The sequence below is a fragment of the Triturus cristatus genome, chromosome 3_2 (genome assembly GCF_964204655.1).
Source record: "Triturus cristatus chromosome 3_2, aTriCri1.1, whole genome shotgun sequence".
Taxonomy (NCBI): Eukaryota; Metazoa; Chordata; class Amphibia; order Caudata; family Salamandridae; genus Triturus; species Triturus cristatus.
The window spans coordinates 1,180,385,445-1,180,412,632 of record NC_140584.1 but is presented as its reverse complement, the minus strand read 5'-3'; the positions used below and the strand labels follow the sequence as shown (position 1 = coordinate 1,180,412,632).

At 44.8% G+C, this 27,188-nt stretch overlaps 1 protein-coding gene across 1 annotated transcript in view; it reads left to right on the top strand.

The window, feature by feature from the left end:
* The window catches only part of NHEJ1 (non-homologous end joining factor 1), a 1,170,625-nt gene extending 1,146,636 nt beyond the window's left edge, over positions 1-23,989 (top strand). Inside the window, exon 8 of the mRNA XM_085650083.1 lies at positions 23,294-23,989. Within this exon, the coding sequence (XP_085506209.1) occupies positions 23,294-23,326 (33 nt within the window). The 3' untranslated portion in view covers positions 23,327-23,989. The remainder of the gene's footprint in view (positions 1-23,293) is intronic.
* The last annotated feature ends 3,199 nt before the right edge of the window (positions 23,990-27,188 follow it).

Here is a 27,188-nt window from a genome sequence, read left to right as displayed (position 1 = left end):
TGCGCCCCACTACAGTGACCGTGCAAACATGAATGCAGGTCAGGTCATTCGTAGACTGGTGGTTTTGTAGTGCAGATTTGACCTGTCAAAATAACCCCTTTCAACAGGTCAAAACCTTCCTTTAAAATAGTTATAAATCGCCCCTGCATAGGCCTTATTGCCCACTAGGCAGGGTGCATGGCTAATTAAAAGCAGGACATATAGGGATTTAATGTTAAATATGTCCTTACATTGAAAAAGCCCCAAAAGCTATTTTCAGTGTAGCAAGTCTGGCTGTTCCATTAGAAAACACTGGGTTACATTATAACATTTAGTAATACTAATTTAGGTTATGAAACAGCTGGAACAATAATTAAACAATTATTTTTATTAATTTTTAAAAATCTATTTCAGTGGTGAAGTTGGATTTTTTTTTTAAAAATTAAGGAAAAGGTACATTTAGAAAGTACCCTTTTCTGTGCCTAAAAGCTATGGGAGCCTATTTCCATTTACTCTCTCTCTTCTGCCTGTCATTAATTAACATTTGAATAGGTATGAAATAGGATGCCCCCTAGGAGTAAACAATAGCGTGGTCTGAACCTGACCGAATATGTGGGGCAGGCTGTCGGCATTGTTTTTTTACTTTACAGTATCAAATCCTGCTTAAATTTAAAATCCAGATTGACAGGTCTGCTGTGGTTTTACATGTAACAATTGAGGCACACTTCAAAGAGGCCTCTCCTGTCACAGGCAAGTATTATCTGACACTTGGCATGGCCCTTCTCTTGTTCTGCTCAGCAGCCTCTTGTTCTGCTCAGCAGCCAGATTCCCATCACAATGAGCCTCATTTTGGCGTTACTGTGACAAATCCTGATTGAATGTTCAATCCTGCTTGACAGGTCTTCTTGGGTTTGACATATAAGACTTGGGGCTTCACTTCATAGGCAAAAACAGGATGCCAAAATACTTTTTGTGCATCCACTGTTTGGTTGCTAAAAAATCCTGCTTTGTTCTACCAGATTTCTGTCTTTGAGTTTGTGGGTACAGGGAGTGCCCCAAACTAGATCTTTTCACACACTCCCCCAGCCCTCAGACCCAATCTTTAGTGTGGTGAAGACATTTCACCACCTTAAAAATGCCCAAAGTGGGTAGGGTAGGCCCCAGGTGCTTTTACTCCAAACTGTGCGCTGTGGCTCCCTGGGGAGCCATCATACCTAGCCAGGGGAGCCGTGCACCAAGCACTTTAATGCATTTATTGTTGAAGGGTCTATTGGCTTCAGTTAAACGAATTAGACTCACATACATGATGTCAATGATTTGTAAGTGACATGCCTAAAGCTGGGAACGTTGTGCGAGGGAGATGACTTTCATATTTCACTGGATCCCCACATTCCAACACTCCCAAAGTAAGCGGAAGATGCCTTTTTTATTTTGTTACACTTGTTAATTGTTTCGTGTTTTTTCCAAATGCATTTTACACCAATGCAAGTTATCAGGAAAGTAAGTTGTCCTGTCTATTAAACACACAAAGTATTATTAAGTATTGACATTTGTACTTGAATCATAGGTACTTTCAGTACATATTTCTTTCAGTACACACACATTTCCAAACAGGCCTGCTCTCTCCTTTAGCACAGGGAAGTAAAACAGCATATAAGGCTTAATGTCAACATTTGGAAACAAGAAAGAGGGAAGTTTAAAAAAGAAAAATCAGAGGAATTTATTTTACTTGCATTAATTTGGAGGCAATTGTAGGGAGGAGACAGCAAAAATAAAGCTGTATGTGGTTTTAAAAAATCGTGAGTCACCCTGAGACAGGTGTGTTGGCACGTATGACATGGGTAGAAATGAAAGTGCATGCAAATATTCTTTGAGGGCAGAAACACTTTGGCAATGGGGCATACATGCATAGCGGTTCTGTCTAGCACTGTAAGTGTTTGAGAGGGTACTCTAAAAAAAAATACATGGGCAAAGAAGTGTAACTAGGAACACTTTATTAAAGGTGTTGCCTTAGTAATACGAAACATCCTGCGGATATGATTATAATACCTTCATCAGCGTCATCCCAATTATTTTCAGGGAGAAAAATGCAAGTACTCCTCAGCCGGGTTTACATCCCCCCCCACCCTCCAAAAAAGGTAACAGTGTGGAGCCTCCGGCAATGGCCAATGGGTCGAGGGAGCCGCGGGTTGAAAAAGTTTGGGAACCACTGGGTTAGGGGGTGCTAAGGAGTCATCCCCACTCACTACCTCCTGCAGGCATAAATGTGACACCTCTAGGTACCCACATCAGAACACTCCTGAACCTGTTGCTTGTGACCTGGGAGGAACCCTGGAGGACTGGAACAGCTCTCTCATGTGCTTAGGACAAAGAAGTGGACTTCCAGGTTCATAATGCTGACCTTCTATTGGAGCTACAGGAGGCCATTCATGCAACTGCCCAGCTGACCAGTGGCAACTGGACCTGGACTAGGCCCTACTGGTTGGCCTCTGCCTGACACTTTGTGAGACTCTGAGTGCCTCCCCCGAGGTCTGGTTGTGCTTTAGAAGTGCACTACTCCATCTATTTCCGGTGTAGAACTACATCTTCCTTTCCATAATGCCTTGAAGACCTGGATTTTTGCTTTGTATATCTGACCTACCAAGATTCATTGTTCCTACCAGATAGTTTAACTGTTACAGTGCTTTGACGTCTTTGGGTATTTGTTCGCGCTATAAAAATTGATTATTCATTCATTCACTCCTGTGGTGGATGGAGACTTAGAGAAGCAAACTCTTTGACCAGGAAAAAGCTGGTTTGTATCTAGTCCATGCTCCATCGTGATCAGGTCCATTTGCACCCAGGTCTGTCGTGACCATTGACTATCATTGGCACTATTCCTACTTAAAACTTTTTAAAAACCATAACTCTGGTTCCTTCTTATTGGATTAGTGTATTTTTGATTAGATTGTGTTTATTACACTTTATTCTATTATTCTAATTTGTTTTGGGATTTTTTTGTGCTGTGTTTCAATTTATTGCTGTTTTGGTTCTGCATTAATACTTTACACATTGTCCTAAGTTAAATCTGTCTACTGTGCGCCATCGCGACCAGAGGGTTGAGCTCATGTTAATTTGGCGGCTTGATGGGTTCACCCTAATAAAGGTTGTGATATTTCCTTGAGGTTGGGTAGTCGCCCACTCCAATGAATAATCCAATTGCTTACACTCCCTATTCCCTGAAATGAAACAATAATAAAGAGAGACAGCAGCAGGGATCCAGAGTTTACTTACCCTGATGAAAGACGGTGACAGTGTAGGGCGGTCAGTCTGCTGAAACGTGTTGACATACTAAAAGATGTAAGAATACTTATGGTTCTCTCCATCGCCTCAGATTAACTGGTTTAACCTTGTCACTGGTCTTCACCAATAAACATTCATTTAGAAGACCAACAGATATATATTTTTTTTATTTTATGCATACTTCACTGTGGGACCCTCACAATAATTATTTGCAACATTCCAGCCCCCTTAATGTAAGCCTGAGCCCAGCGTTGATGTGAAGTTTGCACATCTTGATGTTGGACCAGGCCCAATGATGAAGCATGCCACCTATGGTGGGTGAGGGGGGCTTATACCCAAAATATTAGGTAGACTCTGTAATGACTTGTCATTTTCTTTGTCCGCTGTACTCATTTGGTTTGTCAGGTTTGTCTCGGGTGAACATATAGCGTTTCACCAGTAAAAAAAATGTCCTATCGTTCCTTTTAGATGTTTATAGTGGATAAAATGAGTACCACTGAGTTGGGTAAAATCAGCACCATCGTAGACATTCCATGACTTAAGAAAATGTATGCTGTGTTGTACATTATTAACTGAGTGCCTGTCCTGCGAGGGGAGCTTCTGAGGGGCATGGGCAATGTCTCGGTGCTTCCGAGCGTTAACCTCTGGCCCGGACATGCAACATCTAGGAAAGCCAGGGTTGGAAAGTAGAGAGATCGACAAGGAACCCGGCTGCCACAGTTATTTCCGCCTGGATCTGGAATCCGGCCGACCCTCAGGGAAACATGCGGAATGTGTCCTGGTATCAATTTCCAGCACCAGGACACATTTCAGCAGCAGCAACTTGCAAGCGGCGAGGCGGCGTTCTTATTTACACTTCAATCTGGGCCAAAACAAATGCCTGATTAAACGGCCATCAACCCTCTTTTTGTTTTAGTATAAGGCTGGATGGGAGCTGTCTGAAGCCTAGCACCTTGACGCCAAAGCAGTGGAAGAAAGCAAATGTACACAGCGTGTTTTCTCTTCACAAGTTCTTAACATAAACTATTAGTTGGAGGTAGGTTTTTATCTTTGTTCAACTCCCTATTAAAGAGATGTGCCTGCGCTGTACGGATAAAAGCTTCATCTGTGTGTATGAGTAATTACACAACTATTGATGTAAACGGCACCCACAGATTTTTTATTTAATTATTTTATAGTGCTTCTCATCCCAATGAAGGCTGGCGCAGCCACAAAAAATCATACATATGTGTAAATCAATGTGCAGGAAATGTCACAAAAGACAATGAGGGTTATAACTTATAAAAGGTAGGACTCTCATATTATCCATACTTTGAATACTATATGTAAAGAGTGAACGTTCGGCAGAAACGCCAAGTCAGGATATAAAACCTAACACAGTGAGTGTGGGTGCTTATACTAAGAGGGTTTCAGAGACCCACCATAGGACTTTGAGTCAAAAATGTGACTGGACAAAACGATGTTATTCATAGTCCCCTCAAAATGGCGGGCACACTGCTATCTGCAGCAGGTGTTTTAACCCTGTAAGATATTTTAAAATGAAGCCTCTTTGTGACCAATTAAACACTCTAGAACATATCTACTGTCACTTGTTGCCAATTTCTTTGCAGATTTTTTTTTTTTTAATGTAGAAGTTGACTGCCAGCCTGTGCTTTTCAAGCTCCGCCCCTTGTGACTCCACCCTCTGCCACATCTTGACCCCAATGTCTGTGCTCCCGGGGGATTGGGGGCGCAGCAGACTCCCTGCCGCTTCCGCTCCAGATGTTTCACATCAGCCTACAGAGGTTGCGCATGTTTTCTTCCTGTCACTTTAAAGGTTGGTTTTGTAGTCCAACATTTATACCAGGTCTACAAACCTACAGGTGTCGGAGTGCACACTTCCGTGACGTAAACACAGCGCACCTGAGGATGGGACACACTGAGGCCCCCGGTCGCAGCTCATTGAGCCCATCAGGCCCCCACCCGCCCGTGCCCCCCAGCCAAGATGTCGGTGCCTTCCCGCGGGGGATGCGCCCACCGCTCCCCGCCCGAGGCCTGCGCTCTCACACCCCCCGGCGCTTCCCATGGCGTCTCCTCCGTCCAGTGACTTCCTCGCGGCCTCGTCCCGTGTCTGTTGTGGGGGCAGCGCCTGGGGTTTGTGTTGGTTGTAAGGTGACCCTCCTGCCGGTGTAGTGACTCCCATCCCAGAGCCGAGCCCGTGGGCGCCCTGCACCCCGGTGTCCGGTGTCCCATGCTCATAACTCACGAGTGTGGGGGTTGAGAGGGGCACTAAAGTCCAGTCTCCTGGGCCGGGGGTGATATAGGGGGCGCAGGTTCCGGGGTGTGGATGTGTGAGAGCGGAGGTGGAACAGCATGGACGAAGGCCAGGGCCTACCCCGTTCAGGTCTGCATCTATGGCCACTACCACCCCTGGCGTGTTTCTGTCTGTCCAGACGTTTGTCTGTCCAGGAGCATTTACCCACAGTCTCGGGTCATTTCACTCTTTTGCTGTTTTTTTTTTTTTTTTTGCACCTGCTCACTTACTGTCCAGAGTGCTTAGTAAGTGAGATTGGGGTTAGTTGTCCAAGGTCACACTGTTCGGTTGCACGTCAAGAGTGTGTGTGCTACTTTTCTACTGGTACCAAGGACACGTCTGTAATTTACAGCACAGCAGCATCTCTGCAGCGAAAGTTTCTGGAAGAAGTGAAAAGGAAACACGTCCGAGAAAAGAGGCACTTATCGACCAGAGCGCGTAAAAGAGGCACTTATACCAGAGCGCGTAGGCGCTGGGCTGTAAGGACATGTGGGGCGTGGCTCACACCAATCATTTATGAAGTCCCCACACGGTGGGCCAGGGCCCTTCACGTTGTTGTTTTCTGGCTGAAAGCGCTCGAAGCTCAGGCATTGCCAGGCGTCTTCTTTCACATAGACAAAGTGTGAAAGAGTGGTCAGCATTTGTAAGGAGGGCTGAGGTGGTGGGTCAGAGACATATATAAGGCTGTAATTCAGAGACCTCTCATACCTTTGCCACAAATGCATTATAACACTCAAATCAGACCACTTACTTTACTTGTCTCCTTAGATCAAACTCTGGCAGGCTGTGCTGTCGGGTTAGGGAAGACTTCTTGGGGACAAAAAGTATTCAGTACAATCTGCAATAAGATGGCAGAAAGAAAGGCCAAGTGGCAGTAGACATTGACATTTTCTTTACCTTTTGTGCAGTCATATTGGTGGGTTTGAAAGCCTGAACAAATTGCAGCCATTCTCTACTTCTTGTCAAACGTGGCTCCGTTTCAGCCTAGTTAATGTACTGGAAGGCCTTCATCTCGAGTTATAGGAGCCCTCGACACCCAGTGATTTGTCTCCATGTTCATGGGGTCTGTCAGTTGATGGCAAATTAGTGCATCATAAGCGATACAGAGGACCACATGGTCAAATCACCTGTGCCTTAGACTGCTTGCCTATTGTTGGACTTTGCCCCTTCTGCAGGGTCACCCCTAAACTTTTTGCCATCACCCCCCCTGTTTTCAGAAATAGCTTTTTGTTGGCATTTGGACTCTGTGCGCTTCACCACAGTTAACCCGTTTTAAAGTGTTTGTGCTCTTTCCATGGTCAAATTGGCCTACACCTGATTAGCACATTTAATTTACTCCCCAGTATATGGTACTATATGTACCCGGGGCCTGTAAATTAAATGCTACTAGTGGGCCTGCAGCACTAGCCCTTTAAAACATATCTCAGGTCTGCTATAGGATGTAGTGCCATTTGTTTTAAACTGTTTCTATTATTTTTTGTTAGGTAAAACACAACAGACAACTGTCCATTACTGAGAAGACAATGGCAAAACCACTGGTGGCCTAACTGGTATCTCACCACAAATTCTGGTGTTCCACCGAACCCAGCACATGAATCAGCAATATTCCACATTCAAGAAGCCCCTGATCTGCTGGGGGAATCTGCTCCTACGCCCTCATCTCTTGCATCCACAGCTCCACCCGGCATATCAATGTTCAGGTCAGGATGCTATGGGAGCCTCTTCTTTCCAATCAATTCCATAGTGTGCCAGTCCCCCCATACTTTTTAGAAATTTCCAAGGGCAACTTCTAGCCTTGTACACTACTTGTTTTGCTTCCATACAGTGCGTCATACCCACCACCCACGTGTGGTCATTGGGCACCTGGGTGGATCCCCACTAGTTGGCTATATCTCTTGTCATCAGTGCAAGCCACAAGGTGCAAACGAGGAACTGCCTCCGTGGTAGGACAGCCTCTCTCAGGACCCCCAGAAGCAGATTGGGACCAATGCTTTTATAACAGTTGCGAGTTCCCCTGTAATCTCCCCCAGTACTCCTGTATGCAGGGGCATCGCTAAAGTGTGTGGAAGAAAGTACCATAAATGTCATCGCATCTCAGAAGGTTAGGGGAAGTTGCCCCTCCCATCTTAAACTGGCGGCCACAGTTGTAGATATCATGTGAAGCACTTTCAACTGAATTACCCTGAAGCTTGTTTTGATCGCAGTTTCTCAAGGGTGCATCGGTGCACTTTCCCAATCAACGTCCTCCTTCTCACCCACCTCTTGTTCCCATGTGGTCCTTAGTCTGGTCAAGTTGTCTGATCTATTATTGATCAGCGTCCGGTAAGTGAAGGAGATCAACTTCCCAGGGATTCCCTCTGTCAGCACCCCTCACGTAGGTCCTAACCAGCCAATAGTGCAGGGTGCATTGTATTTAAATAGCAGGACATGTGTTTCTAAGTTTTACATGTCCTGGTAGTGAAAAACTCCTAGATTTGTTTTTCACTACTTTGAGGCCTACCTGTCCCATTGGAAAACATTGGGTTACCACATTACATTTAATCAGTGCAAACTTTTGTCTGAGAGCAGGGAGAAAGAGCATGTTTGCACTCAAATGAAATATAATTTAAAATCCTCTTTAATGGGAAAGTCGTATTTTAGATTACAATTTTGAAAATGCCACTTTTAGGAAGTTAATGAACCAGGACCCAGTAGTTCTGGACAAAGTAAGCACTACCATAAGAACTCAAACATGAGTATTTACAATTTGATCATATTTTAGTCTGAACAGTAGCAACCCTAGTTACATTTAAAACAATGTTGAATCCTATATTTTTTTAAAAAAGCCAGTGATGATGAAAACAATAGTAACCAATGTTGTCCAATCCTTCTTTATTCAGAGGAGAGTTCATCAAAAGGTAAAGGAATTTCAAATTGAAGATTTCAAATGCTTGATTTATCGAAACACGATTATTCCCAATGCATTTCGGTTGTTCTACGCACTCTTTGTCAGGGGAAATCTACAATAAATGAGTACAAACATATGCTGTAAAGAAATATATGTGGACATGACTGTATCATTCAAAACATGTTATGTTAAAGCGGCCTTACAATTGGCGGGAGAAAAGCATTTAAATAGATAAACGCATTGGCGTAAGATTCATAAAATGATGTTAACATTTCATAGACCGAGGGTACCCCAATAGGGTAGTTGAGGCATCAGTTGAACGAGCAAATGAAATACCCAGGGAGCGATTACTTGACAAAATGGAGAAACCTTCATGTCCAAGAGAGGTGTTTGTTTCCACATTTTCTACCCAATCACCCATCAACAAGAAAACCATCCTACGTAGATGGGATTTGTTACAGTCTGAACCTGATTTCCATAACCTTTTTGAGAATCCTCCCATTTTTGCCTACAAAAGATCCAGGAATCTAAAAGAACTCTTGATGAGTAAACCCAACGTCGATACTGGTCCACACAAAGGAATGCAAAAATGCCACAATTGTTCTCACTGCAACAATGTTCTTGTTGGGCACTCTATACCACATCCATGGTCTGGTAAATCAATACAACTAAGATTCACTGCAAACTGTAACACGCAGAATGTCGTTTATGTGATTCGTTGCCCGTGTGCTCTACATTATGTTGGTAAAACAGAAAGGACATTGAGAACACGAATCACGGAACACAAGAGTAGAATTAGGACAAGCTCACTTAATTCTCCATTAGCCAGCCATTGGACATCGGAACATCACTCTATTGCTCAACTCAGATTCTCTGTGTTAGAGGTTATCACCAAACACACCGATAGAGATATGTCTAGATACATTACACAAAGGGAAACCTTTTGGATCAGGTATCTCGATACCATGGTTCCAAAAGGTCTCAATGATAAATTGGAACTTTCTTGCTTTCTCTAGGGGCAGCCTTGTAGACTAACCTGAAGTCCCTCATCATAGTTTTGGCATGTCCCAGATGCACAACTGGACAACACCTGTAATCATGCTTCACACGGTGCGCTTTGTATTTATTGTTTAGCAGTATTATGAGCAGATATCTGTTTACGTATGCCACTTCACTTTTTCACCTCTTATTGGACAAATGATTACTTTTCGTTTTATTGAGATTAGCCGTTAGGATTAAACATTCCAGCATTTTATGTTTTATGTTGATTGTACACCATGACCTATATTCATATGTGCTGTACGCTCTATAAGAGCATCACATTGTTACTTTTTCAACCATGTGCATTATTTTCGTAAAAATTGATTATCATTGATTCTGAAGCTCTATACCAATTGTTCTCGACTTCATGCTGATCACATGTATGCTTTTCTCATAAAATCGACAGAGTATTGATGACATTTTGTTATTAGGCGGATATTAGGTTGTCAACAGTGTTTGTTATTATATGTTCCCAACATGCATATGTCTGCCGAACTAAAAATAGGCAATACATGTATTTCACCGTCCTTTGTATTTTTGTTTTCAGGTTATACAGGCTAACTCGCTCCATCCTTTTTGTCATCACACAAAGAGTACTGCACATTCTTTCTTTGTCGGTCACCTGTTTCATTTCCATTTCTATTACATTTGGTCACCCGTCCCGCTTCTATTTCTATTACACTTGATGCTTCCCGTCACGTCACTGGTCTTTTAGAACCTTATGCGTCACTACGTTGTTACGTAACAGACGCAGCCTATCACTGGTCACTATATCATATGCGTTACCACGTTGTTACGCATTAGACACAGTCCATCCTGCCAGCGCATACACCGAGACGAATGCTACAGGATCGCCACGTCGTTCACTCGAGTAAGTGCACTTCCTCAGAGCGCTCCTGGTTCTAATGCGTATATGGTTACTTTTAGTGATAGTCACGTTTTATTTTCAATAGACTGTGGTCGTTACCTGCTGTCAAGCTCCAAACAAGATACCTGTTGTTTGATACACATACAGGTGAGAAATACATGTTCTCCGCAATAAAATCGGTGTACTCTTATACTGTACTTAGCATGTGAGTAACTAAGGTAATTAATGTTACTTCACAGTCATTGGGATAACCAGACAAAACAAAAGACAGCACGAGATTACTGACCGTACCATTGGGTAATTCATCATTGATTAACAGCTTGATCACAATTCCAAGGTAATGTCAACACATCCAGTTGACGCATTTAATTGACGCGCCTCTTCTTTCTCTTTCGATCACTTTCACGAATGTTGCAATCACTGTTTACGTTTTTGATAATGGCCGTCACTTGCCCTTCTTCACCACGGGTTAGTCCTTAGTTCTGCACTTTCTTTACGTTTTCACCCACAGCACAACTATCCGGTGTGTCTGGCTACAGCATCTGGTGCTCATTTTATGAATCTTACGCCAATGCGTTTATCTATTTAAATGCTTTTCTCCCGCCAATTGTAAGGCCGCTTTAACATAACATGTTTTGAATGATACAGTCATGTCCACATATATTTCTTTACAGCATATGTTTGTACTCATTTATTGTAGATTTCCCCTGACAAAGGGTGCGTAGAACAACCGAAATGCATTGGGAATAATCGTGTTTCGATAAATCAAGCATTTGAAATTTTCAATTTGAAATTCCTTTACCTTTTGATGAACTCTCCTCTGAATAAAGAAGGATTGGACAACATTGGTTACTATTGTTTTCATCATCACTGGCTTTTTAAAACAAATATAGGATTCCACATTGTTTTAAATGTAACTAGGGTTGCTACTGTTCAGACTAAAATATGATCAGATTGTAAATTCTCATGTTTGAGTTCTTATGGTAGTGCTTACTTTGTCCAGAACTACTGGGTTCTGGTTCATTTGCTTCTTTCGAATTGGTGGTTAGGTGGAACTACCCCAAAGCGAGCACACCGACTTTAATATTGTTATGAATATGATGTTTAAATTGATACTTTGAACACATAGAGTGCACTACAGCTGTCCTCATTAGTTTTGATTCACTTTTAGGAAGTTGGCATTTCCCTGCCTGAAAGCTTCTAAGGCCCTGTTGTAGTGTCCAGCGGCGTTGCCCTGTTAACAGCAGAGCTGTTCCCTGCCCCACTTTGATTTCAAAGGGTTTACCTCCAGCACACACAAGGAAACCTAACTCTAGTCTTTTGTGACTCTAACATTTTCCAAGACTTTTTTTGCCTTCTTAGGGGAGGGTAAGAACTTTTCAGAACCAGATGTGGGGGTAGCCTAGAAAATTACCCACTTCAAAAGACTTGCCCCAGGTATAAATAAATACCTCTTGGCAAACTCTTCAGTATACTCCTGGACCTGCTGACATTACAGAGGAAGGACTGCCTTGTTCCCCCGAGGACTGCCTGCTACATGAGGCTTGCTTTGTTCCCCAGAAGATTGCCCTGGTGCTTAAGGCTTGCCTTGCTCCCCAGGGACTGCCCTGATGCTTGAGGGCTGCCCTGCAGTGTGCCCAGGAAGACTGGACCCACCCCCTTCATCCCAGGCTAACATGAGTGACTACAACGGTCAGTTGGCTTTCCTCCTGTTCTTAGCTGCAGGGACTCAACAAGCTCGAGAGGCCTCCCTGCAACCGACCAGCTGACCTGCTGCAACCGGACCTGCCTATATCTTCAAGGAGACCTGCCTGAGCCCTGCTGGCCTCTGTTAGTTAGTTCCTGATCCATAAGAGGTGTATCTCCAGGTCCTGGACCCTTGGCTGGTATCAGAGCGCACTCCTCTGCAAGAAAAGAAGAAATCCTGACGTTTTGGACTCATTGTGTTGGACTTTGAGAAGGTAATGTTTTCAGCTGGACTAACCTGGTCCTGTATCTGGCCTGCGTTCCATGCAGCTGGCTTGAACTTGTGTCTTCGCCCAGTCCACCTCGATCAGATAACCACGAGCAGCGTTTTGTGCTTTTAGGCGCTATATGTGCAAATAAATGTGCAAATGGATATCATTGGTTCTACTAATTGGATTTTTATTGTTTTGGTCTCATTTAATATATTAAGATTTACGCTGTTTGGGTGAGATTTTTTTCTTACACTGTGTTTTCACTTTACTACTGTTTTTGTGATGTATAAATAATTCACACTTTGCCTCCAAGTTAAGCCTGACTGCTTTTATGCCAAGCCAACAGATGGTTAAGCACAGGTTAATTTAGTGACTTTTCTGGTTGTTGCTTGAGAAGAGTTTTAATCTCCTCAACCAACTACCCAATTTATTACACCTATGATTAACACCAGAAGTGTCTGTGGAACCCTTGGGGGACCCCAGAGAAGGATTCCTGGATGGAGGGATGTGAGTTTCAATCCTGTCCTGTTGGTTCCAGTTGCAAAAGAAGGAGCAGACCATCTTCAAGGCTAACCCTGTTGTTTTGGGCCGATTTTTCAAGCAGTCCAAGAAGATCCTATGATCCGCTGTGTTGTGTGTGATCGACAGACTGAGAAGTATCACACTCCCAATTTGTTTTGTGTCATGTTGTAAGGAGGTTTTCATGGGAGACTCCCATGAGGCTGAGATTAGGTTTGGTAGTTTTTGGTATCTCCCTAGGGTATTAATAGCCCGGTGGTGTCAAATTTCTCCTAGAAATATTAAATATTGTCCTGTAGACTATGGCGGTGGGCTTCAGCTTCTGCACCAGCAATACCAGCCTGGGTCCAAACCCCACTTGTAGTAAAAGATCTACTTGCATCACCTCCCCCAACAGACCCATATATGACCCTTTAATAGATTGTGACAGCCCCAACAGACCTAACATTTCCCCTAACACACCCTTCAATTACCATTATATGGCCCTGAACAAATTGGTATGCTTCCCCCAACAGACCATGATGTAGCCCTTCACAAACCCTCAGATGGCTTGCTCAATGCCCAACAGACTGTCACATAGATACCTAAACTCAGATTACCTTGTATGGTGTCAAGGTCTGCCAAGGCGCCAGTTTCTCCACGGAGGCAGAATGCAGCTAGTTCCCAATGCCCACCTCCCAGAACTCACTGCGTAATGCAGCTGCTCCAGGCAGGGGGAAAGGGGAGTGGGACAGAGAAGAGACACTCTGGCTGAACCTGAACTCCTTCTTCTTCTACAGGTAGGTAGTTGCTGGAGCACCTAATGCACAGAGGGAGATATCACTTCAATACATCACTTAACTACTGTTCTCTCTCTAACATTTCTACGCTTTCTATTTTCTCCTACCAGGTCCTGCGTGAGCAATTGCTTCTCTTCTGATGAAGGAGGTATAACAGCGCCAGTGTTATGGCTGTGGTTACCTAATGCACATAAGAAATACAATTCACGGTTAACAGCACTTCCTATCTACTTCTCCCTAACTAAACTCACATTCCTGTCTTCCTACCTTAAAGGTTTTCTTTTGAACTCTCACTTTCAACTGATACCCTGGAAAGACAATCTCTCAGAAATGAAATGCGAAAGTCAACTTGGAGGCCAAATAAACTGTAGTGGTTCCAAGTCTCTCTAAATAGCTCTCTCACAGTTTTACAAGTAATAAGTCTGAAGAAGTTCAAGTTGCTCAGCTTCTATTGAGGAAACGCGCAAAAGGGGTCACGGAAGGGAAAATAGGAGGAAGGGCAGAATAGGAAAGAACGCTTGGGAGGAAGGGTAGAAGCCTGAGCAAACACTGCAATTGTCAATCCAATCTCTGCGCTCTATTTCAAAGGCCGGCGCTTAATAAGAGTCTCTTGTAGCCTGCACAGGAATGGATGAATTCGCTCCCCAGAATCTGCAAGATACGCCTGCCGGGAACTGAGGTGTATATGCGGTCACTTCTGGAATACTCGTGGTCACGTGTCACTGTTGTTAGGCGGAATGCTTTCTTCACAACAGAGAAGCACCTGAAGATTGTTGTTGCTTGTTGCGGAGCTCTCCAGCAATGCTGGAACTTCAAAAACGGTAATTTACTTTACCCTTCTCAAATATCTCTCACGCAGTCAGTAGACTCGCAAGGTGACTCTAAATGAACACTCCTTACTCTTTAAACTAACTTAGAGGAGTGCTCCAAAAATCCGTCTGAATTCGGCAGGAACCAAATTGAATTGCGCAGTAGAACGCGCACGCTCGGAACACGAAATCTCAAATCTCACAAGATTTCGTTACTCATCTGCTAATAACTGGGGGAATGAAGGAAACATGACAGCCATCTTAGAAAGGTTCTTTCTCACATCAAATATTTGTCCAGTAGTTGCAACAAGAGGCTTTTACAATAACCCTATTCTTTCTAGTTGGATTCTTCTAAAAAGTAATGACATTCACCTGATTCCTGACATATGGCACCCGATCAGGGTGGGTTATAAGAAATACTAGAGACAGTCCTTCTTAATCTGGCAGAATCCTTAGTGTCTCCATGGTGAATATTGGTCGTTACAACATGGGTTTTTACCCCACATGCTTTTACCCCATGGTTATTACAACGGGTTGAACTTTACAATACCACACAGGGATTTACGCTGCGTGCCTTGATCTTGCGTTGTAAAGTGTGAGATATATATATATATATTTTTATTTTACTGAAAAAAACAAATCTTACAGGGACTGTATAGTTAGGAAATGGAATTTTTTTAAAAACGTAGAAATTCACAGAAAAAACAAAGGTTACAGGGGCGTTATAGTTAGGCTCAGGTTACACTCATACAAAACCAATACAATTCAGCAGTTATAGTTGGCTAAGCTAAATATTACTCATGCCCCAGCAATGCACTGCTTATGACTTCACATATTACATCACTCATGACATGTACAGTGGCATCACTGATGACATGTCAAATGACATCACTGATGACATCATCCAGTGACTGTGAGTGTTTTTAAAAAGTTTGAGTGTATTGGTGAATCATTGGGTGTATGAGTGCCTGTTTGGATGATTCTGTGGGTGCGTGACTGACTGTATAAGTGAGTGAGTAGGTGTGTTAGTTAATGTATGGGTGAGTGACTAGTTTTTGTAAATGTCTGTATCAGTCTGTCAGTGTCTCAGTGGCTATATGGGTTTGTGAGTTGGTACGTGCGTGGCTGTATGGGTATTGATTGGTTGAGTACCTGTATGGGTGTATGAGTGTCTTTGTGGGTGGGTGAGGGGCGTGTGTGACTGCCTGCATGGGTGAGTGAGTCAGTGGCTGTTGGGGTTAGTGAGTGCGTCTGTGAGGGGCTGTATGGGTGACTAAGTGTGTGTATGGCTGTGTCGGTGAGTCAATGGATGTGTCAGTGGTATATGGGTGAGTAACTGCATATGTGAAAAGCAGTATAGGTGAGTGTTGGATTATTAGTGACTGAGTGAGGGATTGTGAGAGTGGCTGTATGGGTGGGCGTGAAGAACCGGAATAACCCACTTACTGGGGCTTGGCGGCGGGGGAACCGTCCAAGTCTTCCATACCCTCCATACGTAGTAAAAGGAGACACAGGATCCTTCGTCTGCAGGAGGAACCCAGATTTATTCAAATAGCCCGGGGTATGGAACAGAGTCCCAAGCTAGTCAGAGTCAAAACCCAGGAGGCTGCTGCTTTACTGCTCCAGTCCTCGATACTCCTGATTATAGCAAACAATTTTTTCTTTTTGTACATGAGACAGACGGCTGTGCATGCGCTGTCTTGACCCAGATGTTCGGTGGTCACCATCGGCCATGTGCCTATTTTTCAGCCACCTTAGATCCTGTTGCAAGGGCTCTCCCAGGATGCCTACGGGCGACCGCTGCGGCCGCCCTCATGGTCCGTCAGAGTGCAGGGATCGTCATGAACTCCCCCCTGACTCTGATGGTCCCCCATTCTGTAGATACCCTCCTTAATAACACCAAGACACAGTACCTCACTAGCGCACGTCTCACAGGATATGAACTGACACTCTTTGCCAGCCACATTAACATCAAAACATGCACTGTACTAAACCCCGCCACATTACTCCCACTGGATACTCAGGATGCCCACTTAGACCCACCCTCCAACCTCCTCCCCCCCCCTTTTTTTTTAGGTTTATTTTGAGTGGTAACCCCCGGACCCACCTCTCTTAAAAAAAAACCCCACAAAAAACACCCTTGCCTCCATTTATCTCAACCTGCCCCTGAACCCTAGCAAACACTTCCCCCTTCACTTCTATCCACCACTTAATCCTTAAATCACCCCTAGCCCCTGTTCCTCTTCCTGACCCTTAATCCTAAAATCATTTACCCCCCACCCTCCCCTTACTCCTAAAATTACACTTACCCCCTTCACCTCTGTCCACCCCTTAACCCTAAAATCCCCCTTTATCTTTACTCACCCCTTTACTAAAAGATCACTCATTACCCCTGTAACTCTACCCACCCATTTACCCTAAAATCACCCTTACCCCCTTTACCCACCCCTTTTGCTCTAAAATCACCATTAGCCCCTTTAATTATACTTGTCCTTTAATCCCAAAATCACACTTTCCCCGTCTACACGCCACTTGGTCCTAAAATTACCCTTAGCCTTTTACCTGTATGCACCCCTTAACCCTAAAATCACCCTTACCCCCTTTGCATTTACCCGCCCGTTAATCATAAAACCCCCTTTACGCTCTTTACTTCTACCCATGCTTTATCCTTTTGTTTATAATCACATTAAAATAACGTTATTTAAAAACCTATTAATATATGCAGAGTAACATTCCACGTGGCAAAGGATGCAGGGTAGAGATTAAAACCCATTAGCATCACTTGCCTACTGCTTGATAAAAACTGTGGAGTTAAAGGTACCTACCCACCATGGCATGTATTGTAGGAATGGCCATTTTATCATGGAGAAAGTGTGAAAATCACATTTCAAAGAAAACCAGACAGAAATCTGGGGAGAGCCCCAGAGGCCTGGAGGTTCTGCTGTCCATCCTGCCCTCTCCATTCCCGCAGCTTGCCCTCCCTTGGATACCCACAGCCTGGCACCATAAATACCGCTAATAAACCGAGCCTGCTCCTTTTACCATGTCTAACTAGCTGTCCCCCCCCCCAGGCCGCCTCTGAGTTATCACCTGCCCGTTCCCACTGGAACGGCCACTGTAATTCCGCGTTACTTTGTTTCGTATATTTTACCCAGAATGAGGAAAACATTATGGCAGAAGGACCATGTTTAACATACATTGTATGGCCAGGGGTCCCTTCTGGAGGAAGCGGACAAGCCGCCTCCAGCTGGGAGTCCTGCGTACACATACAACAACATAATTTCTTGAACTTACTACTGACTGGCATGCTTGTAAACAGATAACAGACACCAGCAGGTTTTAAAAAGCTCACCTCGCTTGCTTGGCTTTTGCAAAAGTCAATAACAGCAGAATCATACAGAACAAACACCAGCGGGTTTTTAAAAATTCACCTCGCTTGCTTGGCTTTTGCAAAAGTCGATAACAGCTTGGCTTTTGCAAAAGTCAATAACAGAATCATACAGACTTGGTGGGTGATCAGTCCACCCTTACCTTACAGGGTAGTTCTCTTCTGCAGACGTAGGGCTGTGTCCTGCTCCAGAAATTATTTGCTAGGGGACTCCAGCGAGAACGCGGTCATGAGGCCCAGACCGGGTGGGGAAGAACAGCGGGGCGAGTCGTTCGACTACCAGATTGCAAGAATCCAGCGGGTAGGGCGCCTCCGTCGGAGTCTCCCCGTGCACCTCCTCACATCCACCGCGCCTGACCTTCGTGCTCGTGGAGTCCCTGTTCGGGCGCCATTTGAAGAACCGGAATAACCCACTTACTGGGTCTCGGTGGCGGGGGAACCGCCCAAGTCTTCCATACCCTCCATACGTAGTAAAAGGAGACACAGGAGCCTTCGTCTGCAGGAGGAACCCAGATTTATTCAAATAGCCTGGGCTAAAAGTCCCAAGCTAGTCAGAGACAAAACCCAGGAGGCTGCTGCTTTACTCCGCAGCTTACAAGCCTTTTATACTTTTTCATTGCAGTCTTTTGGCTGTTAGTCCATTGTTTAATCAGGGCAGTGTTTGCAGTTGATAACCAGATCCAGACGATGTTTGTAGGTGGTGACCTGGTCAAGGCTTGGTACACAAATCATTGTTCACTCAGTGTGATCAAAACTGGTCTTGCAGGTCATTGTTCACTCAGCTTGATTAAAGCCCGGTCTTTCAGGTCATTGTTTAATCACCCTGATCAAAGCCCGGTCTTTCAGGTCATTGTTTAATCACCCCGATCAAGGCCCAGCAGACAGACCATTGTCCCGATAACCTGATCACGGTGTCAAGGATCTTTACCAGGCTGGGAGCAGGAGATGGAAAACAAATCATTTACCCAGGGCTTGAGTGTCTCATGGCTTTCTGTTGAACTGCAAAGAACAGGGGGGTTGGGTGTGCGACAGTTCCTGGGCAGAAATGCAGGCTGCAAGATGGTTTTTGTCATGTCAGTTAGAATTTTCTGAGGCATCAGCAGAAACGACCAGGTGGGTCGTGTGGAAGTGTTTTGACACGAGATGGCGATGAAAAAACAATGGAGTCTCGGTACAAATTATGCCGATCAGAAGAACACTTTTCCTCAGGTGTGTGCTGTGTCAGTGACTATATAGGTGAGTTAGTATGTGTTGGTGTCTCTATGAATAAATGAGTGGGTGAGGGTATAACTGTTTCGGTGAGTAAGTGGCTGTGTGATTGACTCTCTGGGTGAGTGAGTAGGTGTGTGAGTACCTCTATGGGTGACTGACAATGTGCGAGTGGCTGTATGGGTGTATGAGTGGATATATCAGTGGCTGTATTAGTGAGTGAGTTGGTGTATGAGTGGCTGTATGGGTGACTGAGTGGATGTGTGTGTAGACCTACGAATCAGTGAGAGGGCATGTAAGTACTGGTATGGGTGTGTCAATGGTTTTGAGAATGGTAGTGGGAAAGTTGGAGTGGGTGTATGAATGGTTACATGGGGGTGTGACTGGCTGCGACAGAGATTCTGAGGATGATGCCATCAGTGATGTCACTGACCATGTCATGCGTGATGTAATATGTGAGGTCATAAGCAGTGCATTGTGGGGGCGTGAGTTACAGTTAGCTTAGCTAACTATAACTGCTGAATTTCTCTGGTTTTGTACAAGTTAAACCTGAGCCTAACTATAACGTCTCAGTAACCATTGATTTTTTTCAGTGAAATCTAAGGGATTTTCTTTATTCCATTTCCTAAGTATAACGTACCTGTAACCTTTGGTTCTTGCAGTGAATTTCTATGGTTTTTTAACTTGTAGTAGTGTTTGCAGAGTGGTGGAGAAAGGGGGCGTGGCCTCCGAACCTCTTAGCAATTCTGCTGTGTGGGACTTATTGGAGACAATAGGATGGGTAGTTGGCCCCCAAGGACGTCCTTGGGGGGCCAACAACCCCTCCTGTTACCTCCAGTAAGTCCTATACAACAGGAGTGCTGAGGCTTGGTTGGAGACCACACCCCATTTTTCCACGGGCCTCCTGGCTTGCTACTAGTAGCAGGATGAAGTCCCCTTTGCTTTTGAGGGTCCTTGGGGGTCAACTACTCCTCCTGTTACCTTCAGCAAGTCCCACACAGTGGGTTTGCTGAGAGATTTTCGGTGACCCTGCCCCCTTTAGCCGCCACTCTGCAAACACGCTTCCTGGCGCACAACTAGTTGGAGGATCAAGTCCCCTTGGCTCTTGAGGGTCTTTGGGAGCAAACTAGCCCCACTGTTACCTCCAGTAAGACCCACACAGCTGGATTTCTGAGAGATCGTCAGAGGCCACGCCCCTTTCTACACCACTCTGCAAACGTGCCTATTGGCGTACTGCTGTGTGGGGTTTACTGGAGATAACAGGAGGTTTTATTGGCCCCTAAGGACCCTCAGCAGCCAAGGGGACATCATTTCCCAGCCAGCAGCGTGCCAGGAGGCACAGCTACAGAGTAGTGGAGAAAGGGGGGCGCGGCTACGGTGAGTTGCCGGGATTTTTATTTAATTTTTTCAATTTTTTAGGAAGGGAACCACGTGGCCCCCTTTCCCTGGACCATTTAGAGCCCCGGGGACCCCATCCCCCAGGGCAAGTCCCTTTTCTTTTAAGAAAATGAAGGGGTGTGGGGCGCAGACCCCCTCCCAGGCTAATTTCGACCCAGGTGACCCCATCCCCCGGGGCCCGGCCTATAGTGTCGGTGCCCTGGTTCCACCCAGGGCACCCACATTTTTGACGTTCTGGACCACGGACACCTCATGTGGGAGCTGACATTGCTTTGCTTTGGCACCCAGGGAGCTGCATGTTAGCAGCTTCCTGGGTGTCAATGTGTCTGTTTCCCTGCTCGCTTCACAGAGGGCATGGAAGCATACACTGCTCTGCTTTCAGCAAGCGAGAGTATTTTGTGCTCTTGCTTGCTGAAAGCAGAGCACTTGTTTGCTACGGCTTGGTGGAAGCGGTGCTCCCACCAAGCCATAACCAACTGCAATGTCCCGGGGTTGGGCACCCTGGGACATTGCTAGAGCCGGCCCTTGGGGGTGGCGGTCCCCAGCGCTATTGTGGGCTCCTGGAGGGGTCCATGAGACCCCCCTGCCTTTTTGAAATTTGCCCCGGGGGCTGGTGGATCCCGGGGTTAGGGGTCTGTAACAGACCCCTTTCATTATTTGATGTGGGCCCCAGGGCGGTGGCGGTCCCTGGGCCTGCATGGGGGGTAGAGCCCTCCCACGCCTTACTATTTCATTATAGCCCTGGGGAGGTGGCGGTCCTCCCACATTTCTCATATTTAGCCCCAGGTCAGCAGGGGAGCCGCGAGGCGCACCGACATATATAAATGTTAGTGCCCCAGGGAGGTGGTGGTCCCCAGGGCTGCGGGGGAGGCCACACAGCCTCTCCCCGCATTATTTTTTATGTACTTCTGTGCCCCATGGAATGGGCGGTCCAAAGGGCTTTGAATAGCCCGAGGAGGGGAGCTCCGTTCGCCCCCTACCTCATTTTCATCATGCCCCCTGGACCTGACCCACCCGGGGGCCTATAGTAAACAATGCATAGAAGTCCATGCTTCCTTTTTTTTCCTTTTGCCGTAGATTTGTGGATCTGTCTGCGGCAAAAGAAAAAAAAAATTTTTTTAGCCATTGGCGGGGTCACTGAGGGACACCCCCTCCATATCTGGGGGCCCAGGGTATTCCTACCCTGCCCCCATTTCTTTTCTTCTTTTAACTTTTTTCGGGGCTGGCTTTAAGCCGAGTCCCAAGATGGCTGCCAACACTTCCTGGTTGAAGAGTTGCAGCCAATCAAATCTTAGTACGATCTGCGAGTCCACTGCAAGGATTCAAGTCCCCAGATGTATATATTTTTTAAACTTTAATTTCTCTAAAACTACTTAACACATTCACACCAAATCACAAAAAGCACGCTTTCTTGACCAAAATGTAGCTTTCTGCTAAATTTAGTGTAATTCCGTTCAGCAGTTCGGGCTGTAGTGTTCAAAAAATGAAAAATCTCCACAGCCATAACATACGGAAAACGTATTTTGGACCCCCCTTTTTTGTCAGACCCCACTTGATGGATCACCCTGAAACTTTCAACACAGCAGCGGAACCGAAAAGGGGAAGTTTTGTGAAAATGTCTTCGAGATTCGTCAAGCGGCTCTAAAGTTATTGGCAAAACAAAATAATTTTCATATGGAAATTTAGGTCATAATTATAGGATATAAACAAGGAGCCACGAACTCCTAAACACGTTGAGTTTTTGATCTAGCCATGAAATAAATCACGATGGTAGAAGCAATTAAGCCGCGTCGTGTCTGTTTTTGAATATATGGAGCACGATTTGATGGATTTATTTATATATATATATATATATATATATATGAATGTGAATGAATTTTTGACGAAAGACATTGTCTTTCATACAAGGTTCATTGATGATATTTTTTTGATTTGGGGTGGATCCAAATCAGATCTTGATAGGCTATTTGAGACCTTCAATAGTAATAGTGTGAACCTTCGTTTTACACACAAAGTTGCTCAGGATGAGATGGACTTCCTTGATATACGAGTCAGGATTGAGGAGGGGGTTTTGACTACCAGCCTGTATAGAAAGGCCACAGCTGGGAACAGCATTCTCCATGCTAGGAGCCACCATCCCCCGAAACTTAAGTGGAGTATCCCCTATGGGGAACTACTACGGGCTAGACGTAATTGTAGCTCCGAAAGTAGTTTTGAGAAAGAACAGGAGACCATGTTACATAGGTTTCGTGATAGGGGTTACCCTGAAGATGTCCTCTTAAGTGCCAAGGACAAAGTATCCAAACAGAGGAGAGCCACATTACTGATAAAGAGACCTGTTGCTGACAAAGTGGGTAACAATGTCAGGATGATTACCACATTTAATGTGGCAGCAAGGGCTGTAAGTGATACTCTCAATAAACACTGGCATCTGATTAGAAACGACCCAGTTGTGGGTGCAAGTGTTAATATACATCCACAAATAACTTACCGCAAAGCACGCTCCTTACAGGATATGCTTGTGAGAAGCTATTTGGGAGCAAGTAAGAGATTGACATGGATACAACAGCAAAAAGGCTTTTTTAAATGTGGGAAATGTAAAGCCTGCAGTACCAGCAAAAATGTTAAAACCTACTCCTTACCCACAGGGAAGACTGGTACGATTAAGAAATTTATGAATTGTAATTCAGATTTTTGTGTGTATGTCATCAGATGTCCATGTGCTAAATTGTATATTGGGAGTACGATTTTTCCTGTAAAGAAGCGCATTCTTGAACATCTCAGAGCGATCAAAAATGTGGATTTGAACTATTCAACTGCTAGGCACTGGTTGAAACATCACAACAAGGATGTTAATTGTTTTTCATTCTTTGGAATTGACAGGGTGCCGGCAAACCCCAGAGGGGGAGATCGTGAGAAACAATTAAGAGTTCTGGAGTCACAGTATATCATTCTTCTTGAGTCTAAGAATCCTTATGGCCTGAATGAAGATGAGGAACTTTTTGTTCATATTGGATAAGCAGTCATTGGGTGAAAATACCTGCTCCGCACAGATCTGTGAAATGATAATTTATTTTGAATAATATAAAAATAAGAACCCAAGAATGTGGTTTGAATATTAATTTTGTGAAGTAAACAAGAAATATATCATAGTCTTGACATGTGTTTCTGGGATAACGTTTTGCGGATTGGATGCCCTCTGCCGTCTCTTGCTGCATTCATAACACTGCATCAAATTTCCTTTGTGATTTGTTATTTCACTCTGATTTTTTCTGTTTAGGACCATATGACCACTTGATCAGGTTTTTGAGAGTATTTAGGTGGAAACACTGAATGCATGTCAATTATAGATGTTGTTTTCAGAAATGTCATTGCCACTTGGCAATTATATTTTCAATCCAATACTCTCTTGTTATAAATGTGAAAATACTGCACTTGCGTTGGAAAGTATTGAGAATTATATATGTTTCTTTTTCTCATTTAAAGTTATGTGAAAGTCCTCTTTCTATTATTATGTTTGGACTTTGAGGAACAGTGGGTCCTTTCTTTATGTTTGTAAACACACTAGAAATGGTGGACGAGTGATTTACCATTGTGGCTAGTGAAGAAGAGTGTTTGCTCGAAACGCGTTGCCATTAAACGTTTTTTAAAACAACGAGCCTTGGAGTGCGAATATTCCTTTACTGGATTCAGTATTGTGGAGTTTTCGAAAATATATATATATATATATATATATATATATATATATATATATATTAGAGAGAGAGAGAGAGACTTTCCTTTTTGGGGTTCCCTCCAACCTCCTCCCCCTCCTTTTTTTTAGGTCTGTTTTGAGTGGTAACCCCCGGACCCACCTCTCTTTAAAAAAAAAAAAACACAAAAAACACCCTTGCCTCCATTTATCTCAACCTGCCCCTGAACCCTAGCAAACCCTTCCCCCTTTACTTCTATCCACCACTTAATCCTCAAATCACCCCTAGCCCCTTTTCCTCTTCCTGACCCTTAATCCTAAAATCATTTACCCCCACCCTCCCCTTACTCCTAAAATTACACTTACCCCCTTCACCTCTGTCCACCCCTTAACCCTAAAATCCCCCTTTATCTTTACTCACCCCTTTACTAAAAGATCACTCATTACCCCTGTAACTCTACCCACCCATTTACCCTAAAATCACCCTTACCCCCTTTACCCACCCCTTTTGCTCTAAAATCACCATTAGCCTCTTTAATTATACTTGTCCTTTAATCCCAAAATCACACTTTCCCCGTCTACACGCCACTTAGTCCTAAAATTACCATTAGCCCTTTACCTGTATGCACCCCTTAACCCTAAAATCACGCATACCCCCTTTGCATTTACCCGCCCCTTAATCATAAACCCCCCCTTTGCGCTCTTTACTTCTACCCATGCTTTATCCTTTTGTTTATAATCACATTAAAATAAAGTTATTTAAAAACCTATTAATATATGCAGAGTAACATTCCACGTGGCAAAGGATGCAGGGTAGAGATTAAAACCCATTAGCATCACTTGCCTACTGCTTGATAAAAACTGTGGAGTTAAAGGTACCCACCCACCATGGCATGGATTGTAGGAATGGCCATTTTATCATGGAGAAAGTGTGAAAATCACATTTCAAAGAAAACCAGACAGAAATCTGGGGAGAGCCCCAGAGGCCTGGAGGTTTGGGACAGTGTTCTGGTCCTGCTGTCCTTCCTGCCCTCTGCCCACCCCCGCAGCTTGCCCTCCCTTGGATACCCGCAGCCTGGCACCATAAACACTGCTAATAAACCGAGCCTGCTCCTTTTACCATGTCTAACTGGCTGTCCCCCCCCCCCAGGCCGCCTCTGAGTTATCACCTGCCCGTTCCCACTGGTTTAAGCATTAACATGATTGTAACGTGCAACAGAGATCATTGGCTGCTTTTAATTGGAATTAAAGTTCACGGTTTGGGATTTTCTCTGTCCAGTGCCCTCAGATTGAAACTGAGTTTATTAAATCATAGTCAGGCTGAGCCGGGGCCGGAGCTGTGTCTGAAGCTCGTGGTTTCCTGTCACCGGAGTTCCCACATGCTTTCAAAGCTCCACAGTCCTGGCAGTGACTGGGTATACAGCGCAGTGTGGTAGTGCGCCTGCTGCAGAGATGTCTGTGCATCTTAAAGGTCGCACGTTTGATCACAGCAGACATTACTCAAGCTTTTGCCCTTCTGAGGTAATTGATTACTAGTGTAGTGGCTCTGAAATGCTCTGACCCTGCTAAACAGGACTCTGTGCATGTGCTTTGACCCTTAACATGGTGTATGTTTAATTGGTTGGTCCCCAATTGCCATAACCCGACATATATATATATCACCCCTAAGGTAGGCCCACAAGCCCTAAGGCAGAGTATGGTATATTAAAAAGTGGAACATGTACTTTTGCATGTTTCAACAGTAAAAACCCTAAACTGTTGTTTTACTTTACTGTGGAAAGGCTAGTAGCTCCATTGGCAAGTACAGAGTTACATGCTGGCACCCCAGCCCTGCTAACTTCTAAATGGGACTACTAAAGTTGGCACTGTAAGGTAGCAGAGGAATCAGTGCATTCAATCTCATTTAATGCTTTCATCGAATTTAATGTCACGGGCGGGCAAAGTACAACTTTAGAAGTTGCCACTTTAATTTACCGAAGATTTTCAGTGCCAGTTTACTGTTATACACAGGCTCTGTCCTTCAGACAGCATTCTGCCCTCCTGGGGCACTGACGTCCAGGACAGGAGTCAATATGGACCTGCTCTGGAGAGAGGTGTAAACCCAACCCTCGTTCAGGGAGCCACACGAGTGTTGGCCTCGAAGGAGCAGTCGCCATTGAAGGACAAATGCGAAACACTCGGGAGAGGGGCTGCTCTATTGTTTAGGCAGTCAGGCTGGCATTAGGGACAGGGAAGGGGAAGACAGTTGTCAAACCAGTTTTCCAGGGGCATGTAGCCCACTTGGTAGCTGCACCTCTGTGTTGGGCAAAGGAGCTCTGGATGCCAAGAGACGGGTTTTTCCATGTTGGGAGTTTGCAGAATGGTGCATCTTGGAATTACTAATGCCACACTTCCTAGGAAGTGATCATCAGGAGGGAGGAAACTAGTAGCCCATTGGCTACGGACCACTTCCAACCTGAGGGGACTTTCTGAACAAAAATGGGACTCCTGTGTCCCCCAGAACTCAGATCGCATCCGGACTGGAAAGAGTGAAGAAAGACTGCAGTGTTGCACCATGGCGGAGAGAGGCTGTACTGGCTTGGACCGGACCTGCTGAACCTGACGAGAGACTGTGCCAGTTGTGTCCTGCTCCTGGAGATTTAATCTCCAGAGCCCAGCCATAGCCAATAGACTCCATGGGTCAATTGGCTGACCTCTCGTTCACGGCACAGGGCCACAACGGCTGAGAAGCCTGCTGGGACAAGTTGATAGCCCAGAATCTTTAGATTCAGTAGCCGCTATGCAGCACCAGAGACTGGGAGCTGATGCTCATAGTTGCACCCGAGATTGCAGACCCTGGGGGAGTCATTGGAGTGCAGCTTGGTCACCCAGAAGACGATTTATTACCCAGTGAAGGATTTGGCTCTGACTGAGATACAGAGTGACTGGTAGCCTAGAGGCGATGGACTTCTACCAGCACCAGGAGGACTTAGAGGGACGTCAACCCCATGACCAGGACTGCCTTACCCTTTTCCGGACTCAGAAGTAGCTGCAGGAAGGCCCCGTAGACCCCATCACATTCACAGCATCTGTTGAGCATTTTCAGCA